This window comes from Vipera ursinii (assembly GCF_947247035.1).
Source record: "Vipera ursinii genome assembly, chromosome: 2".
Taxonomy (NCBI): Eukaryota; Metazoa; Chordata; class Lepidosauria; order Squamata; family Viperidae; genus Vipera; species Vipera ursinii.
In genome coordinates, this window is record NC_139513.1 from 167996151 (window position 1) to 168011209 (window position 15059).

The 15059-nt window shown below is 41.2% G+C and overlaps 2 protein-coding genes across 3 annotated transcripts in view; one reads left to right on the forward strand and one right to left on the reverse strand.

Annotated features, from left to right (window-relative positions):
• Positions 1-1370: 1370 nt before the first annotated feature.
• LOC310636931 (uncharacterized protein) lies at positions 1371-9002 on the forward strand (the record flags this gene model as incomplete). 2 transcript variants are annotated; one of them, XM_083357104.1, is made up of 8 exons in its annotated part: positions 1371-1479; positions 4241-4494; positions 4663-4726; positions 6562-6689; positions 7506-7624; positions 8089-8224; positions 8615-8711; positions 8862-9002. In XM_083357104.1, the coding sequence occupies 8 exons, from the start codon at positions 1371-1373 to the stop codon at positions 8906-8908; spliced, it is 954 nt and encodes a 317-aa protein (XP_083213230.1). In that variant the 3' UTR covers positions 8909-9002. The 2 variants fall into 2 exon arrangements, with proteins under 2 accessions (XP_083213230.1, XP_083213231.1); XM_083357105.1 differs by lacking the exon at positions 1371-1479 and adding an exon at positions 1542-1655.
• Positions 9003-9179: 177 nt separating this feature from the next.
• The window catches only part of RBM10 (RNA binding motif protein 10), a 30904-nt gene continuing 25024 nt past the window's right edge, over positions 9180-15059 (reverse strand). Inside the window, exons 18-24 of the mRNA XM_083357103.1 lie at positions 14618-14767; positions 13682-13747; positions 12509-12694; positions 10402-10476; positions 10188-10291; positions 9888-10017; positions 9180-9433 (exon numbers count right to left, since the gene is read on the reverse strand). Of these exons, the coding sequence (XP_083213229.1) occupies positions 9308-9433; positions 9888-10017; positions 10188-10291; positions 10402-10476; positions 12509-12694; positions 13682-13747; positions 14618-14767 (837 nt within the window). The 3' untranslated portion in view covers positions 9180-9307. The remainder of the gene's footprint in view (positions 9434-9887; positions 10018-10187; positions 10292-10401; positions 10477-12508; positions 12695-13681; positions 13748-14617; positions 14768-15059) is intronic.

The following is a 15059-nucleotide window of genomic DNA, read 5'->3' on the forward strand; positions in this document are numbered from 1 at the left end:
TTCTTCCAATATTGCGCTACTAAAAGTCTCGCTGCCATGAAACCTTGGCTCTTTTATGACACATGGAGTTCAACTCCCAGAATTCCTGAGTCAGCTGGGAGTTTTTTATTTATTTTTTTATTTTAATTCCATTTATATCCCGTCCTTCTCCGAAGACTCAGGGTGGCTTACAAACTTAGCAGTAGCCTTCATTCTATGTATATGCCTGCTTGTTAGGGCTTTCACACACACCCCCAAGCGGCATTATTACAAAGTCAGCTTAATTGCCCCCAACAATCTGGGTCCTCATTTTACCTACCTCGGAAGGATGGAAGGCTGAGTCAACCTTGAGCCTGGTGGGATGCGAACCTGCACTAATTGCAGGCAGCTGGTGTTACTTAAGGAGGCATTAGCCCACTGCTCCACCAAGTTGAAGTCCATGAGTCATAAAAGAGCCGAGGTTGCCTACCCCTGAACTAGAGACATACCCAATTTCAGCAACCGTTCCTTTTAAGTTTTAGCCTCCAGTCCCCTCCAGTATTCTACTTCTCTTTTGCCTACTTCGGATAAAATGGCATTCTCTGAGAACAGTACGATGGGTACTGTTCTGTCTGCATTATTAAACCACAAAGAGTTGGATACCCTTGCTGTCTAGTGTACTGTATTACAAACTCCCAGAGATCTTCCAGTGAATGCAGACCCACATCCTTATCACTCCCGATGTATTGCAATAGTTGGTCGCTTTCCAAGTTCTCTATACTGGAAACTTTTCCAAAAATATCCTTTGATTTTTTTTATTATTTTTTTTTTGGAACTGGGACATACCCTTCCCTCTAAGTCTAAGCCATAATTCTCTCCCTGCAAGGTTTTTTTTGTTTGTTTTGGTAAACGTATTTCTCACCCCCAAAGAAGACCTAGTTCTTTGAGTTCTCTGGCCTGGTCTGAGCATATTAATTGGGATTTTAACTGTTTTTTAACTGGGGTTTTATTGCAAGGGCTATATAATTCTTTTTAATTGATTTTAAGTTTTGTAATTGTTGTATCTGTTTTTTTGTTTTTTTAAAAAAAAAACCTTGTGAACCGCCCTGAGTCCTACGGGAGAAGGGCGGTATATAAATTGAATTAAATAATAATAATAATAATAATAATAATAATAATAATAATAATAATAATAATAATAATAATAATAATAATAATAATAATAATAATAATAATAATAATAATAATAATAATAATAAACACATGAAATCCTCGACGGTAAAAGAGGCAAAGCGAAACGCTATTTTATTTTGCCCCTCTGAGCTCTCCGCTGCTTCCCGATGGAATTCGAAGGATGAAGGCGAATCAGGAATCAGAACGACTGGCCGAGCCAATGAGATGGGTCCGGGGTGATGAGCAGGAGTGGGGGCGGGCTTTACACAGGAGGCACTATGGCGGCCGAAGGATGGTCCGAGCGGGTTCGGAAGCTGCTGAAGAAGATGAATTCCTTTCACGGAGCAGGTACGACCGCGAGCTTTCCCCGCGAGCAGTTTTCCACAGGATTTAAGCCACCGGAGCGCATGCAGACACGCCCAAGCAGATTTAAAGCCAGCGTTTAGACGCCTTTCATTCTTAAACGTCCTGGGGACAGGATTGAAATTCAACCGCTAGAAATGCAGAAAGCTTCAGCCTAAAAGGTAAGCCAAGGCGAGCTTGCCCATGTTTCATTACCTGCAGCTCTACTATGGGGAGAGACCCAAATAACGGGAACGTATAAAAAAAAAAGGTAACTGCCATTTCCTTTAAAAGCGCGGAAGAAATCAATGAGAAACGGAGTTTACTCCCCCACCCTTTTTTTTGTTTTTGCTTAGCTTCACCTCGTGCAAATCGCACCACAAATCTGTTCGAAGTTCTGGGCGCTTCATGATGGGAGGTTTTTAAGAAGAGACCGGACAGTCCTTTGTCTGAAATGGTAGGGTCTCCTGCTTGGGCAGGAGGGGGTTGGACTAGAAGACCTCGAAGGTCTCTTCCAGCTGTATTCTGTTTGTATTGTATGGCTTGTGGCAGTCAGTTTTTCAAAGACCTCTATGCCAACAGCAAGATAAATGAGCACTCTCTCTTATGGTTTAATTATTTCCAGTACAAGAAAGCCCAGAGTAGGAAATAAATGGGCAGTTTTTGCAAACATTGGGAATGATGCTTTTCAGAGCCTTCCTAAAAGATCCGGAATGAAGGCAAGCTCCGAAATGGATCCGTTTGCTGGTACCTTAAGATCGTGGTTTGTGTTTTTTTTTAAAGAAAATGACAGTGAAAAGCTCTTTGCAAACAGGGAAACAGACATCAAATGGCAAACGTGGTTTAAGATAAGTCATGTAAAAGCAGTGGGGCAAAAGGCTTAATTTTATGTGTTCTGATTGAAACTGAGATGATCAGGAAAGAAAATGGGAATGTAGTGAATTAGACTTAGACTTATATACTTATATACCGCCCTTCTCCCGTAGGACTCAGGGCGGTTCACAAGGTTTTTTAAAATAACAATACAACAATTACAAAAATTAAGAACAGTTAAAATAATTACATTTAGTAATGAGGACATATGGCGGGACCCTGTATGTCTTTTCTGACTTCTGTTGATGGTTCTCCTGGAGGATGGATCCATTCCATTCTTCTGGCTGAGGTCGCCCACCTAGGTGGGTTTCAGATCCCTGGCAGCTCCCAGGAGGGACACCTGCTGAGGTGCCTGAATCCCGCTGGGACGAAGGAGGAATCAGAGGGTTGAGGCTCCCTCCTCTATTTTTAAATGGCACAGGCTTAGGCGGAGAAGATAAACTGATGAACTGGAGGCCTTATTAAATCCTGCTGCATATAAAGGACAGGCAATAAGGCAAAGCCAGAGTAAAAGAATACAAGAGCTGGAGGTCTTCTAGTCCACCCTCCTATTTTCCTTCTTTCTTCCCTCCTTTTTTCTTCCTTCCCCTCCCTCCCTTCCCTCCTATCTTTCTTTTATCTGAATTAGCAGAATACCAGAGCTGGAAGGGACCTTGGAGATCCCCCAGCCCAACCCCCTGCTCAGGCAGGAAACCCACCATTCCAGACAAATGGTTGTCCAATCTCACAAATGCCTAGACAACAAAATTCTACTGTGTTTTTTTTGCCCCTGAATTAGTGAGAGCCAAAAGCCCATTTTAACGTAGCATCATTAAAAATCTAATATGCATTAAAGGCGGTGTGTTACTTTGTGGGCCTCTTGGACCACCCCTGTTTATTTCTGGGCACTTTAAACAGGGGGCCCTTCATTGTGCATACGGAGTCTGGTTCTTCCTTCCACGGCGATGCAACTGATGATGCACGTGTGCCCAGAATCCCAAATGGAAAGGAATGGGATCAGAGCTGGCAGTGTCAGTTGAAGAAAGAGAGAAGTGGGAGTAAAGGGAAACAGTTCAATGGTGTCTACACATTGAGAAAGGCCAAGGGCAGGTAGAAACGGTATTGAATTGGTGGATGAAGACGCCAGCTGAATTGTGGCAGTTGCTCTGAAAAGGCAAGTTCTATATAACTTGCATAAGTAGGAAATGAATTTAAAAAATCAGATACTGTAATGACGTTTCACAAATTTGTGCAGTGATGTCACACAATATCCTTATTCAGGTTTTGATAATTTCACCTTAAGAAGTTGTAGGTTTTGGAAAAGGACAGAAAAGAAAATGCAAAAGCTCAAGTCATCTGTCAAGAAAGCAGTTTGGAGCTTTTTAGCTTACTACATGATAGCCATCAATTTGAATTGCTTGAAAAAGAAATTGGATAAATCCATCAGTAAAATTAGGTAAATAATAATAAAAGGCTTTTCAGTATTGGTTGTTTGCATGCTGCTTGTGACCGTCACATGGTCACCTATTTACCTCTAAAAGAAGAAAACGGTGGTCTGTTTTTTCCCCCTCAGGCTGTAATGACTCTTATTAATCCTTTCCTCATAATGATTTTTGCTGTAAGTTTTGTTACCACAAAAGCTACTTTCCCTACATCATCTTTGGGTTTGTACAAGTAGTCCTTGTCTTATGAGCACAACTGAGTCCAAAATTTCTGTTGCTCACCAAGACATTTGTTAAATTAATTTTCCCCCATTTTATCATCTTTCTTGCCAGTTGTTAAGTGATTCACTGCGGTTGTTGGGTTCGTAACCCATAGATCATTTTCCAAGGAAGTACTTTGGCAGATTTGTCTGATTTGTAGAAACTAGATCTTAACTGCAATAGAGGATTGATTTGGGTTGATTTCTCTGCAGGTTCTTCCAAGGCACTGTGTTTGCCATTTATGGTTACTGGACAACAAGTAGGGTATGTCCCACCGGCTGTAGCCAAATGTCTCCATCAGCACCCAACTGTTTTCTCAGTGCCTCAAGGAGATGAAGCCCCTCCACGGGTGGAACTTAACAAACAACTGACTTCTTGTGACCAGAGGACAGCTGCTGTACAAAGGGTGCTCAAGGAGCTGAAAGAACAGGAAACTTTCCCTTGTTTAAAAGGATGGAGAGATGAGGTAAGAGGATTTGGCACAACCAGGTAAAAGGAAGGGGACTCTCTTCTATTTCTGACTATAGAAGAGATGTAGGCAAGAAAAATCCAGTTTTTCCCTTCTGAATAACAGTTTAGGAGGAAAACAGTGCAGCGGGAGCTATTCACTAATAAAAACATGCCTCTGTTTCAGATGTACAATGTAATGCCCTATTTTTGTGACATACCTTTCTTCAGCATGGAACGTGCTGCAACACGTGAGTTTGAAATTTAAAAATCGTGGCACTGCTTTGCTATATAGGAAAGACCTGACTTGTGCAAAAGTAAATAATAATGCCAATGTGTGTGATTTTTAAAATTATCTTAGAAAAGAAAGCCAGAGTGGTATGTTAGTTAATGTGTTGTACTAGGGGCAGAGAGGCCAAGATTCTAGTCCACCCCTAGTCATGGAAATTCATTAGGTAACTTTGGGATAATCATTTTTTGTTTATCCTACCTTAAAAAAGGTAAAGGTAAAGGTTCCCCCGCACATGTGTGCTAGTCATTTCCAACTCTAGGGGCCGGTGCTCATCTCCGTTTCAAAACCAAAGAGCCAGCACTTGTCTGAGGATGTCTCCGTGGTCATGTGGCCGGCATGACTAGACGTCGAAGGCGCACAGAACACTGTTACCTTCCCACCATAGTGGTCCCTATTTTTCTACTTGCATTTTTACGTGCTTTCGAACTGCTAGGTTGGCAGAAGCTGGGACGAGTAATAGGTGCTCACTGTTACACGGCACTCGGGATTCAACCCGCCACACTGCCGACCTTCTGATCGACAAGCTCTGTGTCCTAACCCACTGAGCCACCGCGTCCCTATCCTACCTTACTGGTCTGTTATTACGAGGAAAACTAGAATGGTGCACTATGTATCCTGCTTTCAACTGTAAAAAATATGGGATTTAAATCTAGGAAGACTGTTTTAAGCTGCAGACATGGGATAAAGCCTCAACCAAAGAACTTATGGCATTCCTGTCAAAGTATTTCATTTACTTAGGAAATTTAGATAAGAAATACCTTAGTGAAGAAACAGTGGGGAAATGTGGCTTCTTTGCTGATATTCTTTTAAATGTGCACATTGACAATTGTTTAAATACTGTAAATACTCCATTTGTTTCAGAAAACATTTCATTATTAAGGTTTCCCATGATCAGGTATATAGAATAAATCTCTTGAGTTTATTTATCACCAATTCTAAAGGAAAAATGATATTTTCTTCCTGTTTCCCAACCCCAAAATAGGAATGAACATTCTATGAATCCTGCAATTACATTTTGTTCCAATATTGCTTCCTGAATAACCAGTATATAATTTTATAGGTCTTTGAACAAAAACTTTATAATTTTATTTTAAAACAGATGGAATAGTTTGGACATAAAGGGTAGATCAGTATCCCTTTAAACTGTTAGGGTGAATACAATAAAGCATGTCAAGATCACTGCACAACCAAAAAATAAACCTAAGCTGACACTAATTTTCCTTTCCTATGAAAAAATTTCTTCACCAATAGTATGCTATAAAAAAAACTGTTCGTGCCAAGCATTCCTCTTTCATAAAATGCAACTATTCAAAGTGTCAGACTTCCATCAGTGTATAGGAAGCTAAGCAGAGGCAAATCACTTCAGAAGAGATGATAGCAATTCATTTTCTGCATTGGAGTTAACCACAATATAGTCTCTTCAGTGCAAAATTCTGATTATTGAAAGTTTGGGACTGGTCTTTAGGTATTTTTAATGGACCACCAATCCTGGATCAACTTCAGCAGCTCTAGAGAAATAAAGAACAGTTTGAACTTGCATAAGAATTCTTCAAATATTGCACTGTGAATCTTACGGAATTGTGCCTATGAACCATCCTCGCTGTTCATTTAATATCCTATTTTCTTGTCAATAATCCCCAATGTTTGTGGTATTTTAAAACAATAGTTATGTTATGAAGACTTAAGCAGATGAAGTCACCCAAATTCAGAACATGTGGTGCAAAGGTAGGTGTTTGATTTAGGCAGCAAGAAGCGTTGTCTAAATTCATTTCTGATTTATTTCTCTTGATTCAGCATTATTCGGAGTGAAGTGCTATGGTGCCCACCTAAATGGCTATACTTGGCGAAAAGGTGAAATGCACATGTGGCTGGCCCGTAGAGCCTTGAACAAACCCACATATCCTGGCTTATTGGATAATTTGGTAAGAGACAAAATAGGATGACAAACAAAATATCTCATCTGAAAGTGAGATTAGCTAACAGCTATCTAATACACTTATCGGTCCAATATAATCAGAGAAATAACTTAATGAGCTTGGGCAGGCCACAGTATTGGGTTGAATGCCCAAAATACAAACAAGCCTTTATTATTTATACAAAATTTTCAGCATGAACCATTTTTTCTTAGCAATGTGAATAGGGAAGTTCTTCTTGCCAACATTCTTACAGATTAAAAGCATATGTACTAGTCCTCAATCTACAATAGGGACCAGAATATAGGGACCAGAATTTCCATTACTAATCAAGGCAATTAACAGAGTTGCACCCAATTTTACGACCTTTTTTGCCACCGGATAAGCAAACCACTGCAGTTAAATACACAGTAATTATGCAAATCTGGATTCCCCCATTGATTTTGCTTGTCAAAAGCCAGTTGGAAAGGTCACAAATTGTGATCGCATGACCTCAGGACACGGCAACTGTTATAAATTCATGCCGATTATTAAGCGCTCAATTTTAGATCATGTGACTATGGGTATGCTGCAAGTTGTAAGTGAAAAGACCAATCATAAATCACTTTTTTCAGCGCCATTGGAACTTTGGCTACTAAGTAAATAATTGTGTGTAAAAGCTCCAAAGCAGTCTTGAAGCCATCTAGTTTGCCAACTCAGAAATTATTCATGTTTCATGGACAGAAAAGATCCTTCTTAAAATACCAAAAATAGTTAATGTTGGCTGTTTCCTTTATGGTAAAGCACAATTTAGGTTTTTGGGGGGTTTTGTTGTTTTTTGGCTAGGCTGCAGGTGGCATTTCATCAGAGCTGGGTGTCAGAGACACACTAATAAAAGAGTGCCAAGAAGAGGCTTGCATTCCTGCTTCACTTGCTACATTATCCAAATCCGTTGGAACTGTCAGGTAATGCAGAAAGTTCTAAAATCCAAGGTACTTTGTAAGTATTTATGTTTATGTTGCGTGTATATTTACATAACTATGTTCCTTGAAGTTGACATCGAGGGAACACAATTGTATTTATAGCCAGTCATTTCACATTTCAACTACTATATGGCAATTTTCCTGCTTGCTACATATTCCAGCTGAATCGTGAAAATATGGAAGCAGCATTAATATGTACAATTTCTAGACCAGATTGCCTTAATGTAGCACACAGCATTTATCTATTAAGCATATATGGACCTTTAAATGTGACTCCTAATTTCATAGGAATCCAGGTAGCAGTATATAAAGATGAGCTCTTCCAGAAGAGGTCACTTCCTCTGTAACTCTAGTCAGTGTTACTCCACATGAGAACATTACCTGAACCATTCTCTACGCAAGTTCACTGGTGCTATTGAATTATTCTCCCTCTTTTCCTGCCCCAGCTACACATATGAAGGGTCAGATGGAGGCATCTATTCTGAATGCCAGTTTGTATTTGACCTGGAGCTGCCTGAAGAATTTGTGCCCCAAGTGGGAGATGGAGAAGTGCAAGAATTCTATCTTTGGTCACTTGATAAGGTTCGTAGGTGTTATGTTTGCTTACCGATAAAGGTTGCCCTGTTTGAACAATAAAAGATAAGCACTGGCAACGCCTCCCACAAGCAATTTTCTTTGTTGTTCCCATTTGTGATGAGTCTCTCTCTCTCCCCCCCCCAATGAGAACTGATTACACATTACTGATCCTATACCATTTGGTGGCATATTTCAAACAAGAGATGGTAGGGCTGCGGCTCCCCTGTGGTTTCCTAGCTTGTTATTATAGTTTTTAACTTTATTTGGAATGATAGAGGAAACGTATTAGCACACATTCTCATTAATTCTGTGCTATGGTAGCCAGTCTAGGCACGACATTAGGAATACTAACTGCCATTTCTACTTTATATGTTCATTGTAAATCTTCTTGGGCAGGTGAGAGAGGCCATCGGATCTTCAGATTTCAAGCCCAACTGTGCAATGGTAGCATTGGATTTTCTGATAAGACATAGTTACATTCAACCTGATCAAGGTAGGAGTCAGCAATGTATGGTCAAAGTAAACAAGTGAACTAGGGGAAGAGAGAAGGGGGAGAAAATGACAGAGACAGGCTCCTTTGTAGAAACGCATCTGAAGGATAGCGAGTACCATGCATACAGTTTTCCTCTGCTTCTCTTTTCAGAACCCCATTACGTAGAGTTGGTGGAAGGGCTACACCAGAGCCTTTGAAAAGCCAAGGACTGCCTGTTCAGATGATCTAGGGTTTTTCCTGCGTTTTCTTTTTTGCTAAGCCAAGACCTGCACCTCAAATGGAAAGCCCAAGGACGGAGACTACAAGATCCTGGTCAGTGCTACTATTACTGCCTCTTTGTACCTATTTGTGGAAAGTTTGTAAACTCAAGGGTTTACTGTACCACATTTATACATAGTGAACATTGGAAACGTTAATGGTCACAAGAGCACCGAGTATATTATTCATTTTCCACATGCTTCAGCCGTGTAAAATCCTCTTTTGTCCATTTGAACGTTTAATAAAAAGTCAACCAAAAGAACATTCTGAAAATTGGATGGCGGGGAGTAAGGGGAGACAGCAGCAAAATACTGTACAATAGGTGCTTCTTACAAAGTTCAGTCTGACTCATTGAAACGAGTGAGCATTGTCTTGTGCAATGCTTCCCGGTACGACTCTGATGCTACAGCCCCATAAGAGCTGCCACGTGCACCAAGGCCAGACCCTCGTACCCGAGTTGGGGCCTAAGAGAGAAGGAAAAATAAAATCACATTGAACCACCCAAACAAGATAATGCCTTGTAACAGAAGGGGGGGGGGAAACTACATCACAAATCTACTGTTTACCCTATTTTGTAAGATGCCATATTTTCCCTAGACCATCATCGTAAGTACACCATCAACTCCTTGTGGAAACAATTCAGTTCTTGCTCCCAATTTCTATTTTTTTAACAATTATATTTCCTAGCTATAACAGCAATTTTCTTTTTTACAGACAGTGTAATATATGGGACAGAAGAATCCCAAGGCAATTATGCATATAAATTGATCTAACAAAGCTCTAATGCTATGCAATAAAACTTGACTTTCCCTTCACACAAAGCCAGTGTATAATAAGAGAAAGCATCTGGAGAGGCTGAACGCCCTTCCAGAATACAAAATTTATTTTTTTTACATATAGATCAATCCGAAAAATTACCTCAATGGGGGTTACGATACCCTGTTTCTTGCGACCCAACCCGCTGCCCTCTTTCCAACCCATGGCCTGTAGCATGCGGCTGCCAATGTTATCGCTTCCGAGTCCGTCTCGTGTGGGTTGTTCAAAATCCCTGTTGCAAATGGGGGAGGGGATGAAGTAAAGAATTAAGACAATCCTGCTCTCTTCTGCCAATCAAGACCCGGGGGGGGGGGGGAACACAGCCCAATGCAATGAGGCAAAGGACACTTTGTTAAGAAAAGCAGCTTCTTCTAAAAAGGTAACACGTAGCGTAAAACGTACACCGTGGCTGGGGTCACAGCTGAATACTTTCTTTTCTTGGGTTCTGGTGGCTCAGGAAGCCCGTACTTTTCCCTTCGCTCAGCTGCACGATCTCGATACTTCATCTGACAACAGTGATGAAGGGACGGTGTTAGCTGATGAGATGCTTCCTTATATAACACGTTCCCTTGTGTCCCACCCACCCCAACCCCATTATCTGCTCCATCTATTGTACCTCCATGTCATTCTTTTCAAGAGCCTCAAGCTCTTGCTCTGACAAATGTGCCCGTCGGTGAATCTCCAAATTTTGCTGCAGGGGAGAAAAAGAACAGAAGGATGAAGGGTTGAAAGTAGAATCAAAACAATCCTCTGGAGAGCCAAGTTGCTCCTAAGACATGTAATCGTTTCTGTGTCAGCAGGATTATGTTTATATTTCAGCTTAATGCTTTATACCTGAAGCACCAAAGGCAATAAGCATCTTGAAAATAAATGACGGCAAATTAAAAATTACACAGATGTGTAAGTGAAACTGGAACAAACGTTTTCAGGTTGCATCTAAACCTTACTAAAGGAACCAAAAACTCGAACAAAGAATGCTTTCCGGGCATCTCTGAAACTATCTCAGGAATACAGTCAGAAATAGGCTGACTCTTTGGAGCTTAAGATTCTGCCGACAAAATTCTGAAGCAAACCTTTTGGGAACTTTGTTGGCCAATCTCACCTTGCTAGCCGGATTTGGCTGTACTCTAACAAGACAGGAGTAACAATGATTTTTGACTTTCCTTGCTGACATTTTCTGCTTTTGGCCAGGATAAAACTGAAGCAGAGGATTTGGCATTTAGATAGTCAAATTTAAACCAGTGCTTCCCATCTTTCCTACCTCAGATCTAGATTTTAATATCTTAACACATTCTTCATTAGACTTTGGCACAAACTGAAATAATACCTATTGGAAGAACAACTGGCTAACTAACTAGTTGAACGCAGTGGTTGCCTTTATTCAGATATAAAGGTTGAATCTATATCACGTGTTACTACAGTTACCTGTTATATAGCTAACAGGAATCAAAACTCCTTATTTCCCATTGTCAGTAATTTCTGTTGCTCTTAACAATTAGAAGATTATACCTCTCCTATGTGATCAATTCTCAGAAACATTTATGAAAGTTGCAGTATTCTTATTGATAGTCATGACTCTTATAAACCACTTGGTGTGTCTCATTATCTCTTTCACAATATTAGCTGTTCATTATTATTATTATTTTTTGCATTTGTTGCTATTTGCTTTTTTATAACCGGTCTAAGATCACAAATAATGCAAATAATAATAATAATAAAATAATAATAATAATAATAATAATAATAATAATAATAATAATAATAATAATAATAATAATAAACCTTTATTGTCAAAGTACAACATGTGTACATTGAGATTAGCTGAGCCTCCCCGTGCTCTCTCCCCCCAACACACAGTGACAACAAACCCTCCATCCTACCACACCATGTGAACCAACTACACCACACACCGGCCTCCCAAGTCAATTCTGCATAAGTTCACAGAGATTATGTCCCATTCAAAAGCCTAACAGCCCACGGATAAAAGCTATTTTTCAGCCTGTTGGTACGGCTGGCTATACTCCTATATCTCCTACTGGATGGTAGGAGAGTAAAGAGATACCGTCCAGGGTGTGAGTCGTCCCTTAGAATTTTCCTCACTCTTCCAAGGCAGCGAGCCCTGGCGAGGTCATCCAGTGGTGTCAGGGGACAGCCCACAATGTCTTGTGCTGTGCTCACTATCCTCTGTAATACTTTCCTATCTGCGGCTGTCAGACCAGCATACCAAACCACAATACCATACGAGAGGATGCTCTCTATAGTAGACCGGTAAAAGAGGGTCATTAGCCGTTGTTCTACCCTGTTCTTCCGCAAGACCCTGAGAAAGTGAAGACTCTGTTGGGCCTTTCTAGCCACCTGGGTTGTGTTAACTTTCCGGGTCAGATCTTCACAGAGGTAGACTCCCAGAAATAGTAGAGGAAACTCTCTCTACTATTAAATATTTAATTTATTTATTTATTAAATATTTATATCTATTAAATAATTCAAAACAATAACAATCTGTTCCAACGTGCTGACAAGAACAAAGTTGCTTTCTAACAATTTATAGGCCAGGAACAGCGAGGTCTTGCTGGAGCTGGCATGGTCCAAGTATTAAAGCTCTGCCTACAAAGAATCAGGATCGTCACAAAATCCCCCCCCCCCCGTGGCCTCTAATCCAAGCAGTCCAATTAGCTGCTATTGTCGATTGTACTGAAAATGGCACACCGTTGTCAGCTGCATACCTTATGTAAACCCGAGAGCTGCTGGTGACGAATAAGTGCCTCCTTGCTGGGAAACTGTCGGCGACAAAGCAGACAAGCCAGTTTGTGCCAATCAGTCAATTTCTCCTCCCGATCAGCTGCCTTCTCTTGTTCCTCTTCACTGTCGCTTTCACCACTGTATGCAGCCACTAAGCCTCGTGGTGGACTCTGCAAGGGGGGGGGGGAGGGGAGGGTTACGTGCCCTAATCAGAACTATTACCGTAATCTGTCGCAACCTTTTTCAATTTAATTTTAATTTAATTTAATTTAATAATATTTCTATACCGCCCTTCTCCCTGAGGACTCAGGGTGGTTCACAGGGCAGAATAAAATACTAAATACAAACATTAAAAAGAGATTAAATGATTGCCCAAGTTAAAACAATTGGAATAGAATTCTAAAACACCAAGTTAAAATTAAGACACCAAAAATAAAAAACCCCGCCAATCCCCATCAGGCTAGGCCGGCTTGTACAAACAGAAACGTCTTGAGATCGCGACGAAAGGAGCGAAGATCGGGCGCCATCCGGAGCTCTACCGGTAGCTGATTCCACAGCTCCGGAGCGCCCACAGAGAAGGATCTCCCCCTGGGGGCCACCAATCGACATTCTCTGATCGGTGGCACCCTGAGGAGGCCCTCTCTGTGGGAACGCACAGGGCGGAGGGAGCTTGATGCCGGCAGCAGATGTTCCCTAAGGTACTCCGGCCCCATGCCATGGAGGGCTTTGAACACCGTTACCAGTACCTTGAATCTCACCCGGAAGACAACTAGCAACCAATGCAGCTCACGGAGCAGAGGTGTAATGTGGGAGTATCGGGAGACTCCCAACACAACTCTCACGGCTGCATTCTGTACCAGTTGGAGCTTCCGGGTGGTCCTCAAGGGCAGCCCCATTTAGTGTTGTTCCCTGGGTGAGTGAATTCCCATAATAATCCCCACTGTTCTGGATAATCTCCGAAATAGCTTTTGACACTGAAGAGTTCTGGCGTTCAAGACTTCCCGTGATACATAAATACTAGTATTTCTTATACCTCAACGTATGAAGACGTCGGCAAGATTTATAGAATCGCTACACTTTTACCCGTTCTTCTGGTCACTCACGAGCGAAACCCAGAAAGTTTTAAATTTCAGAGAACGTCGAGAGGAAAGGCTTACCAGCCTGTCATCACCCGTAAGCTTGGATAAATCCATGGTACTATGTTGTCGCTCAGCCAGCGCTCCCTAAGAAGACACAAAGGGGAGCAAGGGAAGAATTTAATCGTTTTTCTTAATGAAAATACTTTTTTTTTTCTACTCGGCAGTCAAAACAGTCTCTCAAACTACACAAGGAAGTCATTCAGGACGTTGCATAATGATGAACACTAACTCAAGCATAACCACTCCTCCATTTCTGCATGATTGTATTTTTTCAAAACGTCACATTGCAACAGCAATTGTACAATAGATATATGCGTTAATGGTGAAATAATATCCAGTATAGTTCTTTATTAGTTAACGAGGGCTTGATGAATCTGTGTTCTTACACCTTTATTAACTACAGGTAGTCCTCGACTTGCAACAGTTCATTTAGTGACCATTCGAGATTACGATGGCATTGAAAAAAGTGACGTACAATTGTTTTTCACAACCACTGCAGCATCCCCAGGATCAAAATTCAGATGCTTGGCAACTGACTCAGATTTATGACATTTGCCGTGTCACCTTTTGCAGCCTTCTGACAAGCAAGATCAATGGGGAAGCCGGATTCACTTAACAACCATATTACTAACTTAATAACTGCAGTGATTCCCTTAACGACTGTGGCAAGAAAGGTCGTTAAAATGTGGCAAAACTCATTTATTTATTTATTTATTTATTTATTTAGTTAGTTAGTTATTAATGGGGCTTATATCCTGCCCTATCTCCCGAGGGACTCAGGGCGGCTAACATCAACAAAAAAATTAACGATTGTTTCGCTTAGCAACAATAATCTGGGGTTCAATTGTAGTTGTATGCCGAGGACTACCTGTATCGGATTGTTTTGTTTCAATTGTCCAAAACGAGCAAACAGGTATATTCCTCATTTAATGGTGGGCTCCCCACAAACTGTACCTTTTTCTCAAGGATAGCATAGCCAGCATCAGCTGTGGCCGATTCCCGCCTTTCATCCTCTCGTATGGAGGAGACTGGCTGAAAGCTGTTTTTGAAGTTCTCCTTCTGTTTATTGAGGCTGCGGGCCCAGCGTTCCATATCCTTGGCAATCTGGAGGACAGTCCATAAAAAGGAAGGAAAAGTACAGGGGGAAAAGGGAAAAAAAAACAAACAAGAAGGAGAAATGAGCTCTCGTTTCACTTCGAGAAGATACACTGTCCTCAAAAGAGCAGGAACGTTAGCAAGACCGAAAGAGCAACACTAAATTTCTGTCAAAAGGGCTCCAGAGAGAACTGCCTTTCCCCCCCCCCCTCTCCCCATGGGAGGGAAATGCTCTTCCACTATGGCAGACATGTCAAACACAAGGCCCGGGGGCCAGATCCGGCCCGTGAAGTGGTTTCAT